This window comes from Balaenoptera acutorostrata, chromosome 13 (assembly GCF_949987535.1).
Source record: "Balaenoptera acutorostrata chromosome 13, mBalAcu1.1, whole genome shotgun sequence".
NCBI classification, from domain to species: domain Eukaryota; kingdom Metazoa; phylum Chordata; class Mammalia; order Artiodactyla; family Balaenopteridae; genus Balaenoptera; species Balaenoptera acutorostrata.
In genome coordinates, this window is record NC_080076.1 from 46,240,343 (window position 1) to 46,265,905 (window position 25,563).

Genomic DNA, 25,563 nt, shown 5'->3' on the forward strand with positions numbered 1-25,563 from the left:
ATCTCCCCAGCTTGGCTGCCCTCTGCACTTTAGAGCAGATGTTCACGTGAGTCCTGTATAACGCTGCTGCCTGAGAGTAGGGCGGAAATCATTTTCCAAGCTTATGTTGTAGCACCACTGCTGACATTCCTGGGAGACTGAGGTGCAGCCAACTATAGGTATTTGGTTTTATTTGCTTGGAAAAAAATACGTACAATTTCCTAACAATCCTCTTCTATCTTTCCACTTATTTTTTCGTAACTGTTTTGACTGAATTGTTCTGTCACTTGACCATTGATGGATTTAAGTCTAGTCTAATCTAACCTATCTTACTTTATTCTTTAAATAGACTTTTCTAATTGAATTGGCAGTAGTTTGGTGAATTGACTAACCTGATCTTTATTCCTCTAAGGATCTGGCATTAGGAGCTGCCTTACCTCTTTCAAGGGTGGGACACTCGCTATGCATGATGCTTATCTGGAAAGCACTTCACGCCTTGGGCACTGAAGAGTTGGAGGAAAGTAATATAATACCAGAATGCCGTGTTTACTTTAAAGAAATAGGTCACCTAGGATGGACCTCGAGTCTGTCATACAGAGTGAAGTAAGTCAGAAAGAGAAAAACAAATACCGTATGCTAACATATATATATGGAATCTAAAAAAAAAAATGGTTCTGAAGAACCTAGGGGCAGGACAGGAATAAAGACGCAGTGTAGAGAATGGACTTGAGGACACAGGGAGGGGGAAGGGTAAGCTGGGAAGAAGTGAGAGAGTGGCATGGACATACATACATTACCAAATGTAAAATAGATAGCTAGTGGGAAGCAGCTGCATAGCACAGGGAGATCAGCTTAGTGCTTTGTGACCACCTAGAGGGGTGGGATAGGGAGGGTGGGAGGGAGACACAAGAGGGAGGGGATATGGGGATGTGTGTATACGTATAGCTGATTCACTTTGTTATACAGCAGCAACTAACACAACAATGTAAACAATTATACTCCTATAAAGATGTTAAAAAAAACAAACAAAAAAATAGGTCACCTAAATGTTCCCTTCCTGGACTGTAGGAATGCCTTGATAATTCCAGAAAGGGTTTGTTGTAATGGCTTGGTTTTCTTCATTTTTCTTTAGCCATTTCTTACCGGAAAAAATTCTTATGATTTAAATATTTTATAATTAGTTGCAGTGTAATCTTGACATAGCTAACATTCCTCCACCTTGAAACAAACTCGCAAGGAAATAACTGTTTAAAAGAAATGGGCTTGGGCTTCCCTGGTGGCGCAGTGGTTGAGAATCTGCCTGCTAATGCAGGGGACACGGGTTCGAGCCCTGGTCTGGGAAGATCCCACATGCCACGGAGCGGCTGGGCCCGTGAGCCACAACTACTGAGCCTGCGCGTCTGGAGCCTGTGCCCCGCAACGGGAGGGGCCGTGATAGTGAAAGGCCCGCGCACCGCGATGAAGAGCGGTCCCCGCACCGCGATGAAGAGTGGCCCCCACTTGCCGCAACTAGAGAAAGCCCTCGCACGAACCGAAGACCCAACACAGCCAAAAATAAATAAAAGATTTAATTTAAAAAAAAAAAAAAAAAAAGAAATGGGCTTGATCAACTTTACTTCCCTACAAATGTAGAACCCATTTGCACTGGGAATTTTGACAGCAATCTGCCTGATTTAAGTACAAGTAAAAGAAAATAGAAAAATAATTTTATTTCTGATTATACATTTTAGAATTATTCCAGCATTTTTTTCTGAATTAGATTATGTCTCTGATGTCATTTAAGTTTAATTCAACCAGATTACACCCTGCTTCTCTATGGCATTTGTTCCCTCAAGCATGGAGAGTCCTTTGAAGTCACCAGAGGCTGAACTCATAGAACTGCCTTTGCTGGAAGGGGTTTAAAAACGGAGTGAATCCCCTGTAGAAAGTCCAACAACTGACACAGGAGGCAAGGCTTCAAGTTTGTATTTCTTTCCCAGGCCTTTAAATTCTACTTACCATTAAAATGATCAAAAGGCAAATATTCCTGAAAAGGAGCCAATCCATTCCTCCAGTTCTCTCTTGCACAGGAACCCCAGTGAGATTTGATTTTAGTATTGGTCCTCTGGGTCCCGAATTTGGCTCTTCAGCAAGATGTGCTTCGAGATGCCCTTCTAGGGGGGCCTGGGCGATAACTCTGCTGCTGTCTGGGCAGAGGAACGAAGATGTTCTATAATGGCTCTGTTTCCCCACCCTGAGCTCCTGCACTGGTCTGGAAGGCTGGCATTGCTTGGGCTCTGGGTCAGAGCATAGACAGACCTTGATTCTTATTGCAGTGAAACCCTTTCTTGGACACCAAAGAAAAATCTTACAGAGTGAGGACAAGATTTACAGGGAAGATACCCAATGAATAATAAATTACTCACGACATGAAAAATAATTAAAATGTTAGGGCCTGTCATCATGCTGAATAAAATTAGTAGGCTTCTTACTGCCAACATTGTAAAAGCAAAATTACATATACTGACACACACACACATGTCCACTACAGAAGCAACTTCAAGGACTTGACACTTTGAGCAGAGGATATTGTGAAAAGGCACCAGGCCTAAGTATGGTGTAGGGAGAAAGACAGAATAATGAAACTCTCATCTCTTAATTCTGGTGATTCCTGCTTCCCTCCTTAAGAAGTCCTATAGTTGAGCTGCATTCTTCAATTTTAAAGATCTTCTAAAAATAAGGTTAAGACAAAGAAACTCTGATTTCACTAGTATATTTGTTTCCACATTTTAGCAACTTTTTTCCTCAATATACAGTCAAACCAGTGTGGTATAACATTAACTAAATTGTTTTAAGGTAACCACAATACAGAGTGTGTTCACTCTTCATGGCATTTCCACTGATAAAAAAGTACATAAAATGGGTGAGGAACACCTTTAAACCTTCATAAATATATTTATTGAGAAGAAGCTGAAATTGGAAACCTGAAAATTTAAGGGGAAAAGACCAGAGCAGCATCTGGATATTTCTGAAAATCATTTTCCCTTTTTCATTTTTCTCTTCTCCTTTGTTTGTCTGGGTTTAGTATACGCATAGTTTTCTCATGAAAAAATTTCAGGCTGGCAGCAACACTCACAAACATAAAAAAGAAAATGTAGTTAAATGTTCTCTAATTACTAATAGGTGTTGGTTGGAGAATTTTAAAGGGAGACCGCATCTTGCCTTCACTACCCCATCCCTGCAATTCAGAAACAAGGCAGGTCTATCCCTAGTCAGGGAATGTATTCCAAATAACACTTAGTTCCTCTAGAACCTTAGTTTAGCATTTTTTGCAAGCATAGGAAAGAATCTAGGCAATTGGAGGACTGGCATAGTATTCTAAAATGAAGAGAAATGAATTATATGTTAAAGATATTTATGGGACAGAGAGCAAGAAATTATACTTAAGCAATGGGGAAAAAATGAATTGTTATGAAGAGGCAGTATTTGGATATATCTGCCTAAGCCAAACCATATATTTGGGGATATCTGCCTAATTCAAAAATGTATAAGCTGACCTGATAAATCATGTATATGGTTCACGTTTTGAAACGCATCTTTGGGTGGTCCTCCAGATTGTCTAGAACTAATACACATACATTCATGGGGTGGATATTAACCCACTATTTCATTGTATGCTAGATTAGTCTTTAAACCAAGAGTTATGGAAACCTATGCTTGAGTAAATAAGCATTTAAAACATTCCCTTGTAACTGTTTATATCCAACTGAGCTTCCATCCTTCTTTGTTTTCACAAGTTTTTGTCCAGAGGTTTGAAATGTGACAACTGTATCTACCATAAAAATTTTCTTTTATAGCTAGGTCAGAGCAGCATTAAATTATTTTTTACTCTTCGAGATATATCCTCTATCAATGGTGCCAGTGAGCTTTGGGCAAAGATATTATGAAAATGGTGTCAGGACAAAGTTTTACATCAAATTATCACAGTTTAGGGTTACTGGTGGATATTCTTTAAGTATCTAAGGGCAGTTTAATCTCTTGAAAACAGGTGTTAGAGGAAAGCAAATTTAAAAAATATTTATGGTCCCAAACTATGTCAAATGCTACAGGCAAGGAGGTTCTATAGTTGACTCAAGCAAAAGGGTTTTCATTAGCATGGGCCTGGAGGGATGGATAAAACGTAAACAAAGCTGCCTCGGTTTTGACCTGGAGTAGTTACTGTGAATACGAGTCTGTTCACCTTGAGATAATGGCATTGAAGATAAACAACCTGTCTCCTCATTAAATCCAGTTTATGTATGGCAACAAGGGTGCTGGCAAACCAGGTTATTTAGTAGGTGTTAGAAATCATGGAATTAAACATCAGTTTCCTAAAGAGTTATGCTAATGACATAAGGATGATATTAGTTTACACCCTAAAATCATACTTACCCACAGACAGAAGCGCCTTGTTGGTTCTCTGTGACTTCATGCCCTTGGTGTGGGATGTATTCCAAATAAGGGCAGAATGAGTAGTGTGGCTTCTAGCTCTGTATTAATTAAAGTGCATTACTTACATACTTACTGCATACTTACTACATACTCATTCCCCAAAATGTCACTGTAGTTCACCCCTGACTCTTGATCATGACAGCAGTGGCAGCGGTTCCACAATATGGTAATTACTTAGATGTCACTCTGGCTACTTTGATGACACTGGCAGTGTCCTGCTCTGGAAAAGCTGTAATGTATATATATATAGTATATATATAGTTTGCTTTTGGTGTAGTTATGCATCTAGCAGACTCTGAATGGGATCTGGGCTCAGGTTGTTTTGGAAGAAATCCAGATATAGGAAGGTCAAAAGCTAGGCAGTGTTTTTAGAAATATATTTCTTGGGCCACTTGCAAAATCGTATGGTCCAGTACATAACAAGAGCAGATTTCTCGGCGTCAGATTTATTGAATCAGAATCTCTGGAGGCGGGAACTAGAATTATTTATTCTTAACAAGCTTTCTAGGTAATTCTGGAGTTGCAGGCTGAAGTTTAAGAGCTACTGAGCCATGGTAATTAACCTGGGCCTATGGGTAACCCGAAACGGCAGCAGGTAAACATGGACATTTTTCTAACATGATAAGATTAGCACCTCTTCCTGGGAGGGAAGCGGTACTGGCTATTAGTGTTTCTTTTTATGTGAAAAGCTTGCTTCCTTTTTCCTTTTTCTCATTGTGTTACTGAGGTCTTAATTATAGATTTATAAACACTCTTCTTATGTAAGGGAAATTAACCTCTGTCATATGCGTTGCAACTATTTTTATTTATTTTTTTCTCTTTTAAGTTTGTTTTGGATTTTTTTTTAATTTTGCGATTGAGAATGATTATATTTTTACATAGAATAGGCTGTTATAAACAATCCTGCTATCTCTTAGTACCCTATTGCTGCTCTAATAAGTTATCACAAACAGTGACTGAAAACTACACCAATTCATAATCTTACATCTCTGATGGTCAGAAGTCCAAAATAAGTCTCATGGGGCTAAAATAAAGGTGTCAGCAGGGCTGCAATTCTAGACGCTCTGGAGAAGAATTGTTTCCTTGCCTTTTCCAGCTTCTAGTGGATGCCTTCAGTTCTTTGGTTCATGGCCCCCTTCCAGCAATCCTATCATCTTTGCCTCTTTTCTCACATCTCCTTTATATCAGTACATGTACCCAGTTTCCCTGAGACGTATACAAGGAGCAGAATTTCTGGGTCATAAGTTAATTTTCTTTAACTTGTTTTCCCAAGTGGCTATACTGACCTGGGCTGAGTTCCCATCATCAGTTTCGGAGAGTTTGCTTTGCTCACCCATACAGAAAGCAAAAGCATTGTCAGACTTTTAAACTTTATCCAATTTTCAGGGTGGGTACCTGTATCTCCTATGCATTTCTCTGATTGTTGTTGAGTTTAATATCTTTGAGTATGTTTATTGTCCATTTGGATTTTTTCTTTTGTTAAAGGCATGTTGAAGGTTTTTTTCTCCATTTTTAATCAGATTGTGCCTCTTAAAAAATTGATTTGTTGTTCTTTACATTACACATCTTGTGTGTCAGTGTTGGATACATGCATTGCAAATATTTTTCACTCATTCTGTGGCTTGGCTTTTTACTTTTTAAGATGATATAATGTATAGAAATTTTTATTTTTGAAATTGTCAAGTTTATCAGTCTTTTCTTTTATGGTTAGTGCTCTTGTGTCTTAAGAAAGCTTTTCACACACTTATAAAATATTGCCTTTCAAAGTTAAGTTCCTAAATCATCTGGAGATGATTTTTGTAAATGGTATGGGATCGATTTCATCTTTATTTTTTATATGTGTACCTTAATGTCCAGGCACATTCATTAAAAAGAGCCTGCTTTCTGCACTGCTTTCTGTAGTACCAATTATAATAAATCTGAGAGTATATATAAAATATATAATATACAAATAAAAGTTTAAATAAATAAAATATTGAAAAATAATAGTGTGCATAAAAGTGTATATCTGTTTTTAAGCTCTGTCTCTCCCTCTTTTTCCTTTTGCCTATTCATCTGTTCTTATGTTAGTGCTAAGCTGTTTTAATTGCATAGCTTTGTTCTATTCAAGAGTGTTTTGGCTGTTCTTGGCCAATAGCATTTCCTGTACATTTTAGAACCAAGTGTTTCACAAACAAGCTGCAATTCTGATCAGGATTGTATAATATTTTAACAGAAATTAGAAAGAATTGTCAAAATTTCAATTTTGAGTCATGTATCAGAATATACAAACAAGGAGATTTCTTTATATTTTTAGGTTTTATTTAATGAAGTTTTATTTTTTCATTGTTAAGGTCTTACAGAGACCTTTTAAAGGTTATTCCTTGGTAGTAGTATAATAATATAATGATATATTTTCTTTAACTACAATTTCTAACACATTTTCTCACATATAGAAGTACAATTGATTTTGGCCTTCTGATACTTGTGTCCAGCAATTTTGCTAAACCTTTATTTTTAATTTGAATGATATATCTGAAGAGTCTTTTGGATTTTTAACTACACAATCATTTAATCTGACAATAATGATAGTTTTGTTTCTTTTTTTCCAATCCCCATAACCTTTCCCCCCTACTTTTGTACCATCAGCAAAATATTAAACAAAACTTTGATAGTGAACATCACTATTTTATTTCTCTATTTCATAGAGAAAGTTTTTGTATTGTACCATTAAGTATGATATTTATTTTGGGGATTTTATAGATAGTCTGCGTAAAGTTAAGTAAGTCTCCTCTACTCTTAATTTACTACAAGCATATGTTTTACTAAACATGTCCTATATATTGGGAAGATTATATAATTTTTCTCACTAAATTTGTTTCTGTGGTGTATTACATGGATTGAATTTTCTAATGTTAACCCAGCCTTGTGTTTTCAGTTATAAACCCAGATTTGGTCATCATCATTTTGATATAGTACTAGATTCAGTTTGTGAATATTCTGTTTTGGAATTTTCCACCTATGTTCATGAGTGAAATTGGCATATAGTTTTCCTGTCTTATGCTAATCTTGTTGAATTTTTTGGTCAAAGTTATGCTAGCCTTCTTAAATGAGTTGAGGATTGTGATGTTTTATTCTCTTATCTAGAAGAGTTGTATTAGATTGAAATTATTTCCTCCTTGAGTGTTTGGTTCTTAAGACAGTTTGAGTAAATTGTACTTTTTACTATGAATTTCTCCATTTCATTTAAATCTTCTAATTGATTGGCAACATGTTGTTTATAATAGCCTCTTACTATTTTCCTAATATCTGTGGAATCTATAGTTAAGTCCTATTTTAAAGAATTCTTTATATTTTAAATTTGTGTAGTCTCTTTTTTTTTGATCTAGTATAGTATACTAGGTATATGAATTTTATTGGATTTTTATTTGATAGTACATGCCTGATGATTTCAATATATGAAGTGTTTTAAGGTGCTTTTCTGCATTCTGTTGTTTCTGCTGGTTTTTACTCATGAAGTTTAGTTGGATTGGTCCCTGGGTTACCTTGAATGTGCTATAGTATTCTCTTTCTTCCTTCCTCATGTCTATGGGGTCAGGAAGTAAAGATGACATCTTTAAGGAGTCTGTCTTTCAGCTTTGACTCACCTACTGACCAGTGATATGGAACGGGTTTCCTATAAGAATGTTCTCTGATAATTCTATAACTTGCCTACATCACTGAATCTTGAAAGACTGTGTCATTTACTTTTAGAGAAATCTGCACTCCACAGGAGATCTGGAGGAATATTAACTACCTCTAGAACTTCCTAGTTTTGGTCCACATTTCAGTGTACTTAGCAGACATTGTGTGTGTGCGTGTGTTTGCTTTTTGAAGGTGGATTGTTATGTTCAACTATTATTTTATTTATTGTTATTTTATTTCGTAAAGTTGAGTAGAGTAAAAATATCTTGACTCAACTATCATTAATTGGAAGTCTTCATTGTCTTCATTTTTAACACATTTGTTAGTTTTTATTGTATAGAAGTTAAAATATATTTTTATTTTATTTATTTAAGGTGTCTTATCTCTAATTAGAGCATCTTGTTTGTCAAGCATGTAGAATTATCTATTTACAGTTAAGATCAATGTGCTATGCCAGTGTGGCATATTGAAATGGATAAAGATTTAGATATGGTTCAGATTCCAGGAATTTCACTAACTGGGTTTGTTTCCATGAGTGAGTTAATTTATCTCTGTAAATAGCAAATTCCTTATCTATTTTCTTCCCTGGAAGATTTTGGGACATTAAATTAGATACATTTTAATAGAAAAAACTAGCACACAGTGCATTCTCTTTGAGTAGTATTCTTTCTTTCATAATTTATAGAGTGTATATATTTTTAACAGACTTGCCATTTATTAAAACCTCTGGCATTAGGTGTAGATATAAGTTATTTTTTCTATATACTAGTATTCAGTTTTTACTGTTAGTCATTAAATATGATTTTCTTATTGTTTGCTACTCTAGTTTATAACACATTCATTTCTGACAATTTTGTATCTGTGTTTAAAATTTTATTCTATTTAATTGATTTTTAATCCTCATTTTGGTTTTAATAATTTTTAAAATACATTATATATCTTAAAAAATATGGCTTATTATCCTTACTTTGCAAATAAGAATGTTTTAGAAGGAAAGCTTTTGGGTTGTTAGTGATGAGTGTTGCAAAGAGAAGTCCAGCCAGTTAGTCACCCAAATGGGACCTATTAATTACTTAACTTGGCCTGAGCTCCCCGTTGCATGGTTTACATCTGAGTTTTCTAGGCTCATATTTATTTTTGTCTTTATATTGAAAACAGATCAGTTTTCCTGGTGACTGATGCTCAATAATCATGTTTATAGATGATTTATAAAGTAGAATATTAATTTATGAGTTTGCAGTGGGGGGGATTTTTCCATGGTGGGATAACTGTAAAGTTAATATTTTCTCTCCAGATGCCCTCTACTTGCCCTAGCCAGCAAGGTACCAACCCCCAAATTGTTTATTGATCATGAATAGAGAGCAAAGATGGATAGATATTTTGACATGCCCTTCATCTAAGCTGCAGGGGTGTCTAGTAAAATATTCTTCCCCTGTGAGAAGGAATATCTTTATTTACTTTCCCAGAGAACAGCATGTGAAAAGGTCTGAACTTACATATATTTGATTTCATCTATCAGGTGATAGTTGATATGATTTGTTAATCTCATAGGGTCCTGGAAGCACTTTTCTATTGCTACCATGATTGTTGTCATTTGAAGAAAGCTACATTCTCATTCCAATATTTTTGGACTCATTTTTCAAATACTTGGAAAATATTTAGTTATATTTGGAAATAAACTATTTTTCTTTAGGTAACCATTTAATTCTAACTACATACTAGTAAGGTCTAAATTTTTATATATCTAGTCTTTTTTAAGACATTTGGTAAAGATACATTTTACAATCTAAGAAAATTAAATTATATTGTCCCTCATTTTAAAGAGGCATCATTATGCCAAAGAATAACTTCGAAAGAGAAGTTCTATTGGGAATGGCGGGAATTTGAGAAGCACTATGATGTAATCTAGGGGCTCAGTTCTCACATAGAATGCCAAGGCAAGAATGGATTTTAGAACTGAGGCGTGAATGGATTGCATTTATTCATGTATCCAGCAAATAATTTTTCAATTTCTGCTTGTCACTGTGTTGACCTCTCTTCATCATACACTAATTCAAACTTTTTTATTTAATTGCTTCCATATTCAAATAATGACAATAGAATTTTTGAGGTACCTTTTTCAATTTTTGCAATAATATGTCTTAGAAACAGAGTGAACTGTATTGTTGTTGTTAGAAATAAGCTATTAAAGTGTTCAGGCTATGTATACAAAAAATAATGACTTTGACTCATAGCCCTTGTTTTTTGGCAGTAAATAGACATCAAACCCAATTATCTATCAAGGTCACTCCTAAATGTGTAACAGTAAAGCTAAGTCATGTGTTATAGGAGAATGATTATATGTCTAAACACTTTACAGGGAGAAGCATCTAATTAACATAAATGATATAATATCATAAAGGTACAAATTAATGACAAGGGGAACCTGAAGACGTTCTTATTTTATACCATTGGGTTTTGTTATCCAATCTATCCATCCATTCTTATTTACAGTGGAATGTTCAAGAAAGGCCTGTCAAATCAGAAAAATCTGAGGTTCTATGTCACATATTTCATCAGAGAATGCTCTGTAGAGCATACCAGTGGTTGTAGCAAATCCTTTCGGTACCATCTCCATATTTTGCCCTTATCACTTCAGTGTCCACATGCCCGATTTCTAACTGCCAGCTCCTGTGTTTCTTCATTTCGTTGGCGCCATAGTCACTTTACCCACTTGTGCAGCAAGCACAGGGAATTCTGTGCCCAGAGGCGGTTCTTAATTACTAATTGATGGTAGCCGTTGTCTGAATACAGAATCACCTTCATTTCTGGGACGATTTAGCTCTATGGTGCAAGTACCATACCAGCTCCTAGGAAGGGTTTTCCCTTCCCAGGAGCGCTGAGCTTCAGTTGTCCATGGTGGTAACTGGCTTTTAATGGCTGCTTCCCCTTCCCTCTTTCATCTCCCCATTTACTACCAGTGGTTTCTTCACCTCCATCCCTTCCCCCCAGATTGCGCTCACATCCTGTCTCAGGGTCTATTTCTGGGTGAATCCAACTGAACATGTGATCAAAACCAACTGAGAAGCCTGGGTCAGTAATTTATCAAGCAGAAACTAGCATACATTTTGAAAAAGATATCTATTAATTTGAATGCAGCAAAGTATTTTCCTTTGAAAAATGTGACCAGTTACTTTCTGGGTCCAACCAGATATGAACTTTGATAAGAATTGGAGTCTGATATTTTGAGCAATTGCGGGAAAGTTCTTGAGGCAGGGGCTTTCCTCCCTAGGTTTTATATAAGGAGGATGGCTGGGACCACACAGGCACAGAGCAGACCGGGATATTCCAAGTTTGGTATAATTAAGCTTTGTTTGTAAAATTAGGAAAAGTAGGTCTCTCAGAGTCAGCTGGAGAGTTTGTCAGTCAGTTTGTCTTATTTGAACACAATCATCAAGTACTTGCCCAGAAACTGGCATCTGTTTCAAACTTTTTAACGTCAATTTAATATCCTCCATTTGTATTTATTATGCTTGAGTTCTTTCAAGTGAGATTTTTATATATTATAAAAAGAATGAGATCTTTTATGTTTTATTTTTTGGCCACCAGCATGTGGCATGTGGGATCTTAGTTCCCCCGACCAGGGATCAAACCCACGACCCCTGCATTGGAAGGCGAAGTCTTAACCACTGGACCGCCAGGGAAGTCCCTATAGTAAGATTTTAATTTAATCTATTGCTCAGTGCCCTTTTTCCAATTTCTTTTTGCATGTTGCTATTAAACTATCTAGGGCTTTTGGTTTATTTTTGTCACTTGTTTTGCTACCAAATTGTATGGTCAATCCAGGTAATAGGTCTGTCTCATAAGAGAGCTAGCAACCGGTGATCTTTTAAAAATACAATTCTGAGCAGAGCACTCCTCTGTCCAAGCTTTCCAGTGGCTCTCCATTTCACTGAGAATGTCAGAATTCTTACAGTGACTTGCAAGGTCGAGCTCCATCTCATCCCTTGTTACTTCTCGGACTTCATTTCTTATTGCTTTCCTTCTTTCACTGCCACATGTAGGTCTCCTTCTTCTTCCTTGAATACCCCAAGCACATGCCTACCTCAGAATTTTTGCAGTTTTGTAGTCCTCTCTGCCTGAAGTGCCCTGTACCCAGATAGCCACATGGCTTGTTCCTGAATGTTCTTCAGGTGTCTGCTCAAATATTGCCTTATAACTAACTCTGCCTCAATTACCTTATATAAAAGAGTATCCCTCCCATCCTGCACTCCCTAGCCTAAGTTGCCCTGCTTTTTCTCTTGACCATTTTTGCCATCTAACATACTATACACTTACTTGTTCATTGTCAGAATGCCCGTCCCATCTTGAACATAAACTCCATGAGGAGCTTTGTTCACTACCATATCATCACTGCTTGGCAAAACTATTAGGCATTTAATAACCATCTGTGGAATGAATCAATGAATGAATCAATGAATGAACAATTTGGACAAGGAAAGAATTTATGAGGAAATGATACTTAAATTGCTACATAAATGATGAAAGGATGCAACCATATGAAAATGAGGAGGGAAATGTTCCATGCAGAGTGAATACCAGTTGCAAAGGCCAAAGTATTTCCTCAATCCATTTCCTCTCACGTTCTCTATTATAACTATTATAGTCCAAGCCACCATCGTCTACCCACCACCATCCTTTATGCCAGATCAGGCAGGTCCCTGTAGGCTGTTCTAAGACATGCAATGAAAATCCATTGAAATTCTTAAAATAGGGGATTGACTTAATCTAACTTATATTTTAGAAGGCCACATAGGCTCATCTGTAGAAAATTGTTTAAATGAGTCCAGTATGGAAGTAGAGAGACTACTTAAGAGGTAGTTCTGGTAGGGTGGCAGATAGGGTTGTAAACTATTTGATAGCTTGAGATATATTCTGGTTATAAAATCAACAGGGCTTACTAATGGATTAAATGTGAGGGGTGAGGGAAAGGATAAAAGTCAACGGACTACTTAGATTCTGCGTTGAGCACTGGGTCAATGTAGTCATATTTACTGGGATGAAGGATATTAGAGGATAAATTATAAGCTTTAATCCCGAACAGTTAAAAAGGGGCTTGGATGAGTTATCATAGAGATAATGTAGAGTGTTAACAGGAGAGGTCTTGGGACAAACTTTAGGGGAATATTACCATTTAAAGATTGGGTAGTTGGGGAATAAACAAGAAATAATAAGAGAGAGAGTGACCAATGAAATATAATCAATATCCCTAGAGGATGGTGTTATAAAAGCCACGAAAGAAGAATGTTTCAAGGAAGAGAGAACAGTTACTCTTTTCAGATTCTTTACAACAAATAAGAAAGGCCAGAACAGAAAAGTAGACCTTGTATTTGACGTTGTATAGGTCTTAGACAAATTTGACCAGGGCCATTCTAATGGGCTGATGGGTGAATGTTGTATTCTCATGGGACATGGTAAAGAAAGGAAAGCACGTGTACACGAGTCTTAAGAAATTTGGTGAAATAAACAAAGAAAAAATGAGACAGTAGCCACAGGGAAGGGTGCTGATGGAAGTGTTCTGGGGTGGGGGAGAGAGCAAGAGAGGGAGATACAGAGAGATAGGCAGAGGGAGAGGGAGAGAGAGAGAGAGAGAGAACGAGAATAGGAAAGAGAGTGTTAAGGAAGGAGCGAAGTCCTTGAGCTTAAATGGGGAATTGTCTTTTTATATGAGTAGGACACTCCATTGCAATACGGTGGGGGGATAATATGGGTGTCAAGGGTGGCTGTGCAGGTTTGGCAGAAGAAGATGAGTGGATTCGAGATTGATGACTTTTATTTTCTCAGTGAACAATAGGGTTAGGTCATCAACTGAGAATAAGGAGGGAAGAGGAGGTGTGGGAGGGTTGAGGACAGAGACAGTATGGAATAGTAATCTAGTGTAATGAGATGAGAAGCCTCTCACAGAATCAGCTAGGATTAGGGAAGCATTTGATGTTAACCTGAGATCTGAAATCGATTATTTAAAATGAAAAAAGTCAACTCACTTGAATCATTTGTTTAGCTGTTGATGTGCAGACAGAAATGCGGGGGTAAAAGATTTGGGATATGAAAGGGGGCTCAGGGCAAGGAGGTAGAAGGTATGCTCCAAGAGGTGACAGTAGTTGGACTCATGAAGTTTGATTAGACAAGGAGGGAAGTGAAGCTGACAGATACTGAGAAAGCGGTGCGAGTCCAAAGAATGGAAGCTTTGATGAAGTGGAGGAATTGCAACAATCGGCATTCATAAGCAAGTGAGCTGGAAGGATAGGAGGAAGTGAAACGGAGGCATCCAAGGTCCTGCCATGCTGGGTTATGAAGAAGAAGCAAGTGACTGAGGTGGCTGGGGGAATGGAGGCGCAAGAGCTGAGAATATGGGATGCTGAGTGCCTCGTCCACGGAGTTGGAGAAGCCACAGAAGACTGTGAGCCAGAATACAAGAGTCTTTAGTAAAAGTGGGGACATTATTAAGAGGTCAGGAAATGGCACAAGGAGAAGAGTGGGAGGGGGATATAAGCAGATCGCATGTGTCTGAAAAGGGGAAGGTTTTGTGCACGACGAAGATGATGATGTTCTGAAGGTGACATTGGAGAGCAAACAGGAGATGCACCCCAATGAAGAGGAAAGTGTTTGATTTTAAAAGCAAATAAGAAGAAAAGCCATTTAAAAGAAATAAAATGCTGGTGTAAACAAAAAAATTAGAATATGAAAGAGAAAAATGTGAAAGCATAAAGATGCTAAAAGTATCAAATAAAAGCTTAAAATGCACGTTATTGATCATTTACTTATTTGCATGAGGCTGCTTAAGGCTGTATTCTGACAGTACTAAGCAGCACTCTGGAGAGCAGTTTCCCTGATAAACATGAGAAAAAACGATTTAGGAAACAGAAAATGAAAAATCTTAACAGTGTGAAAATAAAATAATGATTTCTATGGACTAAAAATAATAACTAGATTTGATAATCTCTCATTATTCCTTATATTCTAAGACCCATCCCCACCTTGCAATTCAGAAAAGATAATGAAGGCATATTAAGAATTTTATTGCTGTAAACATAAGTCTTTAGAAATTACAGACCGACTTAAAATAGCCAACAGATGACCAAGCAAGGAGCTAGCACCCAAATAATCCAAGAGTTTTTATACTGAAACTTGAAGGAAAGCACCTTGTTGTAAACATCACCCAAGATGAATATTAAAGTCTAAAAATACTCATAAAATAGCGAAAGAAAAATAGGTTAGACTAAGTACAGCTTGATGACAGTGTTTAGTAATTCAAATATAACTAAATGGAGGAATATAGACACCTAAACAATAGATTATTCATTGTTTTAAAATTATTTGATGGAGAACAGGTTGATCCATTTATGCTTTTGTCCTAACATGAATTGAATAATCTGGAACTGGAAGACAGATTCTGTTTCATGGATACTAATAATCTATATGGACCGGTGTATTCTAGTGCAATGTGAAATAGGTCTTACAAACACCAGAAGTCCCCTCAAAGGTTGGAATTGATTAAATAGGCATGGGGAAATGTGGCAATACTTTCAAAAGTTTGTTTTGGGCTTCAAATGTCTTTCTGAAAAAGCCAGGGCCATTTTAGCCAAGATTATAACACCTTTAAACTCCTGCTAAAGTCAAAGACTGTCATATGTGTTATACACTGGCTGACATTCAAATGTTGGTATAAATTCAGAAATGAATTGTGTCTATAACTAAAAACATCCAGTCAGAGTGAATATGTAATTTTTGAAGCTATATAATTAAAATTCTGTCAGAACATTATACATTGAATGAACATTATAAGGCTAAAAACTTTATATACAAATGTAGAACAGATGTCCAGATGAAGCCCTAGAAATAGCCTGAAATAGATACTTTTTCTGTAAATTTTTCAGAGCAAATACATTTACATCAGGCAACATACAGAGAGGCTAATAATATGTAGCAGATGTATTTGGAATTCAATGTCAAAATTAGCTCAAGATGGTATTTTGGTTGATATTAAACAATAAAGTATTTATAATACACTAATTTTTGCCTCTAAGGACTACCTCTTTGGAAAGTGAGATGTTTTATAAATATTAAACGCTTTGTTTTCAAACTATATACACATAACAATTAAATCACTCTTTTTTCCTTCTCTTTTGTTAGGAGCAAGTTGATCTGAGACTCAGCTTGCATTCTGGGTTTGAATTATAACTATTCACTTATAAAATAATTTTCATATCTTTACATCTATGGAATGACATAAAGTATGTGAGTTAGAGTAAAGCATCTAAAGAGAAGGATTAAATTCTTCCTAAAGGCTGTTCATTAAAAAAATTACATGCCTTTAAATGACTGTTAGAATGGTTGCTGTCTTAAAAAGGTAATTTTAAAATTTAGGGATAAAGAGTTAGAACATCAATGTGTAAACATGAAAAAAGGAGTCTGATTTGAAAGTATCTTCCTAGAAAGATTGATGACTAATACTGCCATTTTTTTTTCTTGTATCTCCCATGGTTTTATGTAACTAATGGATCTTAATAACAATAGTTATTAAGGATGGTTGCTCTGGCATGTGTCAATCTAAAAAACATTTCTGGAAGATATCAGGAGTCTTAAGAAAACACTTCTGATGATATGTCATATCAAAATGACAAATACTAACAAATTAATTAATAATTAGTTTTATTTCTTCAAACTCCTGGACCCAGGCATACTCAAGTATATTTCAATAAGTAGCTTTTGACTTTATTTCTGGAAAGATTACCCATTATTAATGGAACCTCCAAATGGCAGAAAGAAATAAAAGAAAGACTCCTTGTGAATGATTCTAATACACCTCTGCATTTTGGCATGCTACAGACTATCAAAATTTTACATAGTCTACAGAGTTAAAATAAGATGTGTATTGTGGCTTTGACAATATTGACATCATCTGCTATAACATAGAGTGAAATATCTCTGGGTAAAATAATTCACTCGCCATCCCCCTTTGACAAGTGTTGGAAGTCCAATAACTATTCTTTGATCTTGTAACACTCTGGGAAATTTGAGTAACTGGGGGACTAATCCTTAAGATATTTTTGCCATATCCAGTTTCACATTAGTGAGCAAATATTAACATTGAATTTAGAAAAGAGAAAAAATTCCTCTACCATACAATAGTAAATTTACCTCTAAGAATGCTTTGATTCTATTTAGAGATTTTAACCAGGTAACAGTATGTAGCAAATTCACAGAAATGACATCATAAATAGGACATTATTAAATTTTGAAGTTAGAAAAGTATACTATATAATTTAGAAACTATCTATAAACTGGAGCATATATAATCCAAGAGCTTATTGACAAATCAAATCAGGAATGTAAAATTTAGGCTAGTGAGAAAATTCGGTTAGGAGGTGGGATAGAGTAAGGAAATTGGATTGTCTAGTACAATTTCATTCCCATTAACACAATGTCATGAACTCTGTTAAAAGTTCCTAGTTGATCTCTTCAAAATAGCAGCAGAGGGTTATTTTAAAAAGTACTAAACTCAATTAAAACTAATAGTATGGTATTATTTACTGAACAATTCTAACTTCCCCCATTAAATATTTTACATGTGCTAAAAACTTTTTTTTATATCCCCTTAAAATATTTCCCCAAAGCGTAACTATACTGCAGGCTTTTTTTCACAGCTCAGTCTAAGTCAATTATTTTATCTTAGGAGATGTGTAATAAAGAGCTGGATATAAATGAATAACACTTACTAAAAACACAATCTGAAAATACAATGCGATTCCCATCTACTTCTTTGGAAGGTAATTCACCATGTCAGGTGTTACTTGCTTCAGCCTGAGAAGTATATTTGGCAGGTTTTCCTTCATTAAGTCAGAGTCACACTGGTAAAGGGAAAAATGCGTGTGATATCCTGCAACTTCACCAGTATGCAATATACGTCAATATTGCATCTACCACTAAACACAAACTAGAATCAGAGAAGTCCTTGACTCCATAGGAATTATAGCTGAAGCCCCATCTCAAGATCTAGACTCAGACGATGCCAGTTCACTCGCAATCAATCTCACTATGTTCACCCTCTTATGGAATTTCCCTCCCAGGAAACATTTCCTAATTTGAAGTTTGTTTCATCTAGTGCAGTTATTAAGGTGGGAGTGCCTGGTGGCTTGTGGACTTGGCTGAATAGCCATTTCTTTTTCTTTAATGGTTAACCCTGGTCTACATATGTGATTGGATTTTTATTTATATTATCTGCAAAATTGACAAGGCATTTGGGGCATATTTCAAATGCTTCCCACATACTTGAGTGCATATTGCACGTTTAGTTTTATTTAAATATTGCCTGAGCTACATGGCAATTCAAAACAGAGCAAGGAGAATGATGCCAATTGCCATCTTAAGGCCAGTGTTTTTATATGACCAGGTTTTATTTATTCCACGTGCTGGAGATACACTACAGGCCACACAAAAGCCAAGAAGACACTACAGGCCATCCAGGCACAAAGAAGACCCTGTCTCAAGTTTTAGTTCACGGTCATGATTCTGTTAGTATGACTAGAAGAAAAAAGTTTACAAATGCTCAGGAGAGCTCTTGCCCAACAGCACTATTTCCATCTATTTTTCTCACTGAGGTGTCTCACCTTGTTCCACAATTTTCTTAGCACCTGGTTGTGCGTCATAAATCACATGGTTAGTTTTTGGGTGGTGGGAATTACACCTAAATCACAATTACTGAGAAAAAGCGTGCTGGGGTCCTGGCTACTTGGCATATTGTCCTGTACCGTACTTTGTGATTCGACTTTGGGCTGTGATCGGGGAGGCAGATCCTAGGGTATTGCTAAAGTGATGTTCAGAGGAGCCCCTCAAGTGGCCAATGGTGGATGTGCCCCCGATGCTGCTACTCAGGCCCCCGCCCCCTCCCAGGCTGCTCAGCCCAATGCCACCACCATTGCCCACCAGGCCACTGCTGCCTATGCCACTGCCTCCACCTAGCCCAGCTGAGCCACTAATGCCAGTTATGCTGGACCCTGAAACTACCTTCTCTGTCACAATCACATTGTGGGTGTTTGAGAAATCGGAGTGCACACTCAGATTGCCCACTAGGCCGGAATTTGGCCGGATTACTCTTTCTGTCACTACTACATTTGAAGACTCTCTAGGATCAGGGATGGTCAAAGTGGAGGGCAGGCTTGAACCGGGTGTTATTACCCTTTCTGTCACTATAACATTTGACCCATCTCTCAAGTCAGGCATCTCTAACATCCCATGCAGATTGGCACCAGAGATTGGGCCGACCACCCTCTCTGTCACCACCACATTTGATGCATGTTGGTTATCGTGAACGTGGACAGAGGGCTTCAGAGTGCCCAAGGTGGTGTAAGACTCAGTTAAAGTGACATTACCATAGCCCAGAGGATCAGGAATAGGATGCTGTACCCCAGGTCCCGAGGGGTAGGTACTCTCAGAAATGATGGTGGTGGTGCCGAAATGTGGGGAGATGTGTGGGTGTCCACTACCAATGGGCTCTGTTCCCTGCAGAGGGCAGATTGGTTCAGTGCTGTCAGGTGGCCAAGAGGGATCAGGGTCTGGATATGGTTCAACTCCTTTTCCCAGGCTGATATCTGCTAACTTCTTAAATTTAGGCCCCAGTGTATCCAAAAAGCTGTCATCCAAGTCTTCTCCAATGAAGCTACAACAACCCACAGAGCCCGCAGGGGAACCTACACCTTCAATATCATATATGAGCAAACAGTCATTGGATGGGCGTGCTTCGTCTTCATCTGCATAAGCATATGCTTTCTGAATTTGTAGAAGAAAGAGAAAATGAAAGGATGAATACATTTTTAACAGTAATAGAGGTCTTTATCGTTATTTTTTCCCAGAGCTTTACCAAAAAATATATATATAAAACAAAATTCTAACATCTTCTAGAGACTGTTTAGAAGTTATTATATAATTACTTGAAAGAATTTGGTTAGGAATTATTTTACCTGTAATTTGGATAATACATTTTGATATTTATTTAGATGGACTTCTTCATCTTAGTGCACTTGGGACACAAAAGCACAAAAAGAATCACATGAATGATTTTGCAACCAAGTTAGAAGGAGGTATACTTAAAAACACTGAACTTAAAGTATACCAAAACTGTGTCTTTTTTTGGATTTGTTCAAATTAGGTAGTTCATAGTTGATTTGGGTTCATTCAGGATTGTGCTTTTCTTCCTCCAGATGAAGTGAATATGGTAGTTCCATGAAGATTTATTTCAGTGTGGCTTTTTAAGCAAAATAACAGGAAAATTTGACTCTGGGTCTATGCCACTTTTGGATTCAGAATTGAAGGTGACCAAAGACAGTTATTAAAAATAGAATCTCCTCCAATTCAAAGTGAAAGCTCACAGACATGTGTACTTTTATTTCATCTCATTTGTTTGTAATATTGGATTGCAAACTTTCAGGTTAAGCAGAAATACCTTTATTAGCAAACCAACTCATTGTGCCATTTCAGTTCAAAAACAGTTTTTGAGTCCTTACTATTTGGCAGACACTCTCTTAGGAAGTTGGCAATAAAGTAATGAACAAAACCAGATAAAGTCCCTCTCTCACAGGGCTTACATTTCAGTAGGATGAGTCAGACAAGACGTAAACGTATTTGTTAGGAGGTGCAGAGTAAAGGAATAGAGAGGGATAGCGTTGCTCTTTCAGACAGAGTGGTCAGGGGCAGAATCTCATAAAGTGATGGTTGTTCAGAGACTAAAGTCACGGGGACAGTAAAGCAGAGAGAGTGTTCTGGGCAGAAGGAGATACAAGTGCAAAAGTTGTGAGGCAGAAATGGAACTTTTCATGAAAATGATATTCATTTGTAGGGACATGGATAGAAAGTATACCTATGGATTTCAGCAACAGTCCCCTTATTATTTGCTGCTATTTGGAAGGCTTTTACTAGTATTTCAGTTCAAAATATCAGCCACCCTCTGATTAGGAGAGTTAATGACTGTATTTTAGGCCAGTGTGTAGAAGGACATAAATGTATCAGAGACAGTATCAGAGGTAGGAAATATCTGAAGGTTTAAGTATCATATGGGGTATAACCATGGGCAATTCTGTCTCCACCTGAAGATGGCAAAATTAATTCTCTCTGGTTCTTAGAATGTCCTGGAAGTGTACTATGGCTCTTGGACCCACCCTTATTGCGTGTTTACTCTGTGCTTGGAACCGAGCCAGGTACTGGCAACATAATGTAGAGCCCATGCCGCCGAGGCACTAGAAACAGTGGTGGACATGTAACCAACAGATTTTAGCAATGGTATGTTCTATAAAATGTACAAACAAAGTACTACAGAGATACACATAAAGAAACATCAATGCTATTTTGGATGAGAAGAGTCACAGTAATAACTTCAGAAAGGCAGAGGTGTTTGAACTGGATAGAAAGATGAGTGTGGGTTTGTGAGAGAGAAGATCAGGTAAAAGCATTCCAGGACAAGCAAGCATAAGCAAAGACATGGAGGGCAGTAGACCAGTGTGAATAAGACAAAGGGGCTTGGCAAGTGGGGTGGCTGGTAAGGAGTAATTGGAGGTGTGAGGGTGTGAGGGAAGAGGTCAATGGGTTAATTGCTGTGTAAAGGAGTTTGGACTTCACGCCACAGACAAAACAGAGCTGGGAGCCACTGGTTGTTTTAAAGTGGGGGAGTAAAGTGCTCAAGTCAGAGTTTGAGAAATACTATTCAGCAGGAATGCAGGAATATAGATTGTCAGGCGTAAAGACCAGAGGCTGGGAACCTAGTTAGGAAACGCCCACCAAAGCCCTGTTGGGAAATAGCAGGAGCCTGGGGTAGAGATAAGGGTGCAAGATGGAAAGGAAGGCATGGGGATAGAGAGCTTACCTGGCAGAAGTAACTTTCCATGAAGTTCATATTCAGCCCTCCTTCTCTACATTCCCTCATAGAACTTCTTCTTAATGTTCCGGAATATTCTTGACATATCTTAGGTGCTCCTGATGTTTTAACTCCATCCACTAGTTCCAATGCTGTCGTTTTTTCTCCTCCTCCCAGATCTTGCATTTTTCTGCCACGATACTCATTTGTGTAAACCCCTAAAAGTGTTGATCAAATTAAATTTTACTTTCTCCTGTAAACTGTTTTTTTCTCTAGTGTATTGTAAACTAAAAATTAGTAACTTACTGTAATGTATAGTTTCTCCATTTAAGTACGCAGTTGTGAGTGAGCAAAGAAATAAAATGAAGGTAATATGGGACTTCCCTGGTGGCACAGTGGTTAGGAATCTGCCTGCCAATGCAGGGGACACAGATTCGATCCCTGGTCCAGGAAGGAGCAACTAAGCCGGTGCGCCACAACTACTGAGCCCGCGTGCCACAACTACTGAAGCCCACACACCTAGAGCCTGTGCTCCACAACAAGAGAAGCCACCAAAATGAGAAGCCCAGGCACCGCAACAAAGAGTAGCCCCTGCTCGCCACAGCTAAATCACGCGCACAGAAACGAAGACCCAACACAGCCAAAAATGAAAATAAATAAATAAAAATTAAAACAAAAAAAATCCCTATCTATGCCTTAGAGAGTCTGATTTCAAATTGGGAGAGAATACCCAAATTCTAAAACTTAAAAAAAAAAAAACAGTGTAAGAATACTCAATGTATTATTAGAAGCACAGGGCCTCCAGGGCATTCAGAGAAGAGGCCATGGCTATGGTGAGGGATAGGTTTGCATGGAGACTCTGGGATTTGCACTTGATTGTGAGGGGTGAGTAGAAGTCTGTTACAAAATTCCAGGCAGGTGAGATAAGAGGATGGCCCAGACTATGGATGCGCCACGGACAGAGAAAGTGTGGACCATGGAGCAGGTGTCCTATGGCTTTCATATTTTGAAGATCTTGAGTTTAGGTACAGTGTTTCATACTTCTTACTCTGGTGCCTCTCACTGTGCTTTGTTCAAGGTTTGTAGACTTAATGAGAGAATAAATGCATAAATAAATCCTGGTGGATCTGAGGATTTGACAAGTCTTGAGAACTGACTGAGTGTCAATGAATAGGGAGATAAGAGAGTCAAAAATGAGTTTCTGCTTTTAAGGTGGAGGGTGTTGGGGTCATTAACAAAAATGGACACCTCAGGGGGAGAAATGAGTTTACAGACTAGCATCTCCAGTCTTCTGAATGTGGTCCAGTTCTATAAGTCATAAACATTCCTATGTCTTTTACATTTTGAAGAGTTCAAAGTGGAAAAGTCATGATCACAAGTTTGAAAAAGACTGAATGAAAAATAAGAGAATCAATAATATTTATTTACCTTGAAACAAGGCAAGACGGTACAATTATTTCCAAAGATATGAGTTTTTAAAATTTATTCCTCTCTTTCTCAGACTGACCTTTGTGAATTGTGGAGGCAGATGCTAGCCTCAATAAATGAGCATACATCTATTTAATAGGGCTGTACTTTAATTCAAATTAGTGGTTTTTAATAAATAACAATTGTTCTATTAGACAAAAAAATCTCAGCCAAAATTGACTTCCGGTTACAATTCAGTACTTCTCTCCTATTTATAGAAATCCTAATCAGGTCATCTCCTGTGTACTCTCTGATGATTGAAGAAGATTAAAAAAAATACAACCTAAAAGAATAATAAGTATTCTAGGTTTTTCTTTGTCATTTAATTTGCAAATTAGTCATTTAAAAAAGAATGATGGGAACAATTGTAAAGATAAGACAATTGAGAAATGGTAAGGTATGCAAAGACAGAGAATAGAGTTCCTTGTTAGTCATTTGAACTATGAAAACTTAAAAAATAAATTTTCTTACCTGAGTTGTCAAGGCACTCAATAATATCTGCATTATTGGGTGGTATTCGTGGTGCAGAGATATTGGTCAAATCCTAGAGGACAGGAAACATTTTCCTATTTGTAATGATTCTTTTCTTCCAATAGTTATACACTGGGTTTGTTCTCAAATTACCTCAGATTTTCTAAAAGGATACTGAAAGTAATCTGAATCTCATTTAGAAAGGCTTCCCTGGTTACTGTCATCTAATTTTGATGTACCTTTCTCTTCGTTTTCCCCATCGGCTATCCCAGAACAAAGAACAACCTAAACTGTTAGTGAGCACTTACCGCAAGTTTGGGCTGCGCTCCTTCCACAGCCCACGAATGAATTGCTCCATCCATACATTCGGGAACAGGCTTAAATCTGGCCCCGCTACCAGGGACACCTCCACAGTCACAAAACATCAACAAAAGTGGGACCACTGATGGTGAAAAGATAGGAATATTGCAATTAACGGTGGGACCATATTAAAACAAAACAACCTGCTTTTATGATGAAATTTGAACGCCTAATATAACTTTATTTGATTCTAACATTACTATGAAAGTTTCAGAAAACAAGCTGAATAATAGTGAGATACCAAAATCAATGTGAGCCTCAGACTGCAATCAATTTTTACTTGTTATATAGTATTCAAATTACAGATCATATACTGTTAAAACAGATAAGTCTTTTCCCTGTCATTACTTAGGAAAATATTAAAGGAAAAATATTCCTCAGAGACTGTAGCGTCTGGCTCATCGCCACTCTAATTTCTATCATCATCCAAGGCAATGTTAAAGACCACCTGAAGAATCCATTGGATATTATACCCTCATGTCTAGATCCTTGACTAGGTCCACTCTAGTGACCATACAATGTGGTCTATCTCTAAATGCTTCCATGCGTGGTACTTCCTTTTCATTATCTAAGTATTGTTGTGAAGTAAGTTTTATTATTTCATGGATGGCGAAAGCAAGGCTCAGAAAACTTGGGTAACCTTTGAAGGACTCAGACAATTGAATTTAGCAGCTGGAGTTTAATTCTTCATCTATTTGGCTCTCCTTTCCTTAGGCTGTGCAGCTTTAGCACAGCATGAAATCCCTTCAAGGTCTAGCCCTTGCCTATCTTTCTAGTCTCAACTCTCACCATGCTATCAAGCACATCCTTTATTTCTTCTATGCTGGAGTCCTTTATTTCAGTTACTTGCACTCTCATTCTTTGGGGATTTTGCACATGGATTTTTTTTTCTTCTTGTATTGTGTTCCCCTTTTCTTGTCCACTAGGCTAGCTCCTATTCATCTGTTAAAACCCAACCCAGAGTTTACTTTCTCTATGTAGCCTTTTCTGATTGTTTCAGTCAGTTGTTTCTGACTGTCTTCTTCACTCAAATAGCAGTTTGAACCTGTCTGTTATGGTACTTTCCTATTACATTGAGATTCAAAGCAAAAAAGTTTTTATCCTCCCCTGCACTCTAAGGGGTCAAGTTGTTTGATTTTTTTTTTCATGTCATAAACCCAACACCAAACATAGAAATTTCTTGATAATTGCACAAAATAAGAATTTGTAAAATATATTTCATCAAATGATCAGAAAACATTTCCTCTCCACAATTTTTTAGGGGACAC

The 25,563-nt window shown here is 37.2% G+C and overlaps 1 protein-coding gene across 1 annotated transcript in view; it reads right to left on the reverse strand.

Moving 5' to 3' along the window:
• Positions 1-18,879: 18,879 nt before the first annotated feature.
• The window catches only part of DSG1 (desmoglein 1), a gene marked incomplete at its 5' end in the record, with an annotated part of 30,824 nt that continues 24,140 nt past the window's right edge, over positions 18,880-25,563 (reverse strand). Inside the window, 4 exons of the mRNA XM_057526691.1 lie at positions 18,880-19,920; positions 22,007-22,215; positions 23,936-24,008; positions 24,244-24,377. Coding sequence (XP_057382674.1) covers positions 18,880-19,920; positions 22,007-22,215; positions 23,936-24,008; positions 24,244-24,377 — 1,457 coding nt within the window. The remainder of the gene's footprint in view (positions 19,921-22,006; positions 22,216-23,935; positions 24,009-24,243; positions 24,378-25,563) is intronic.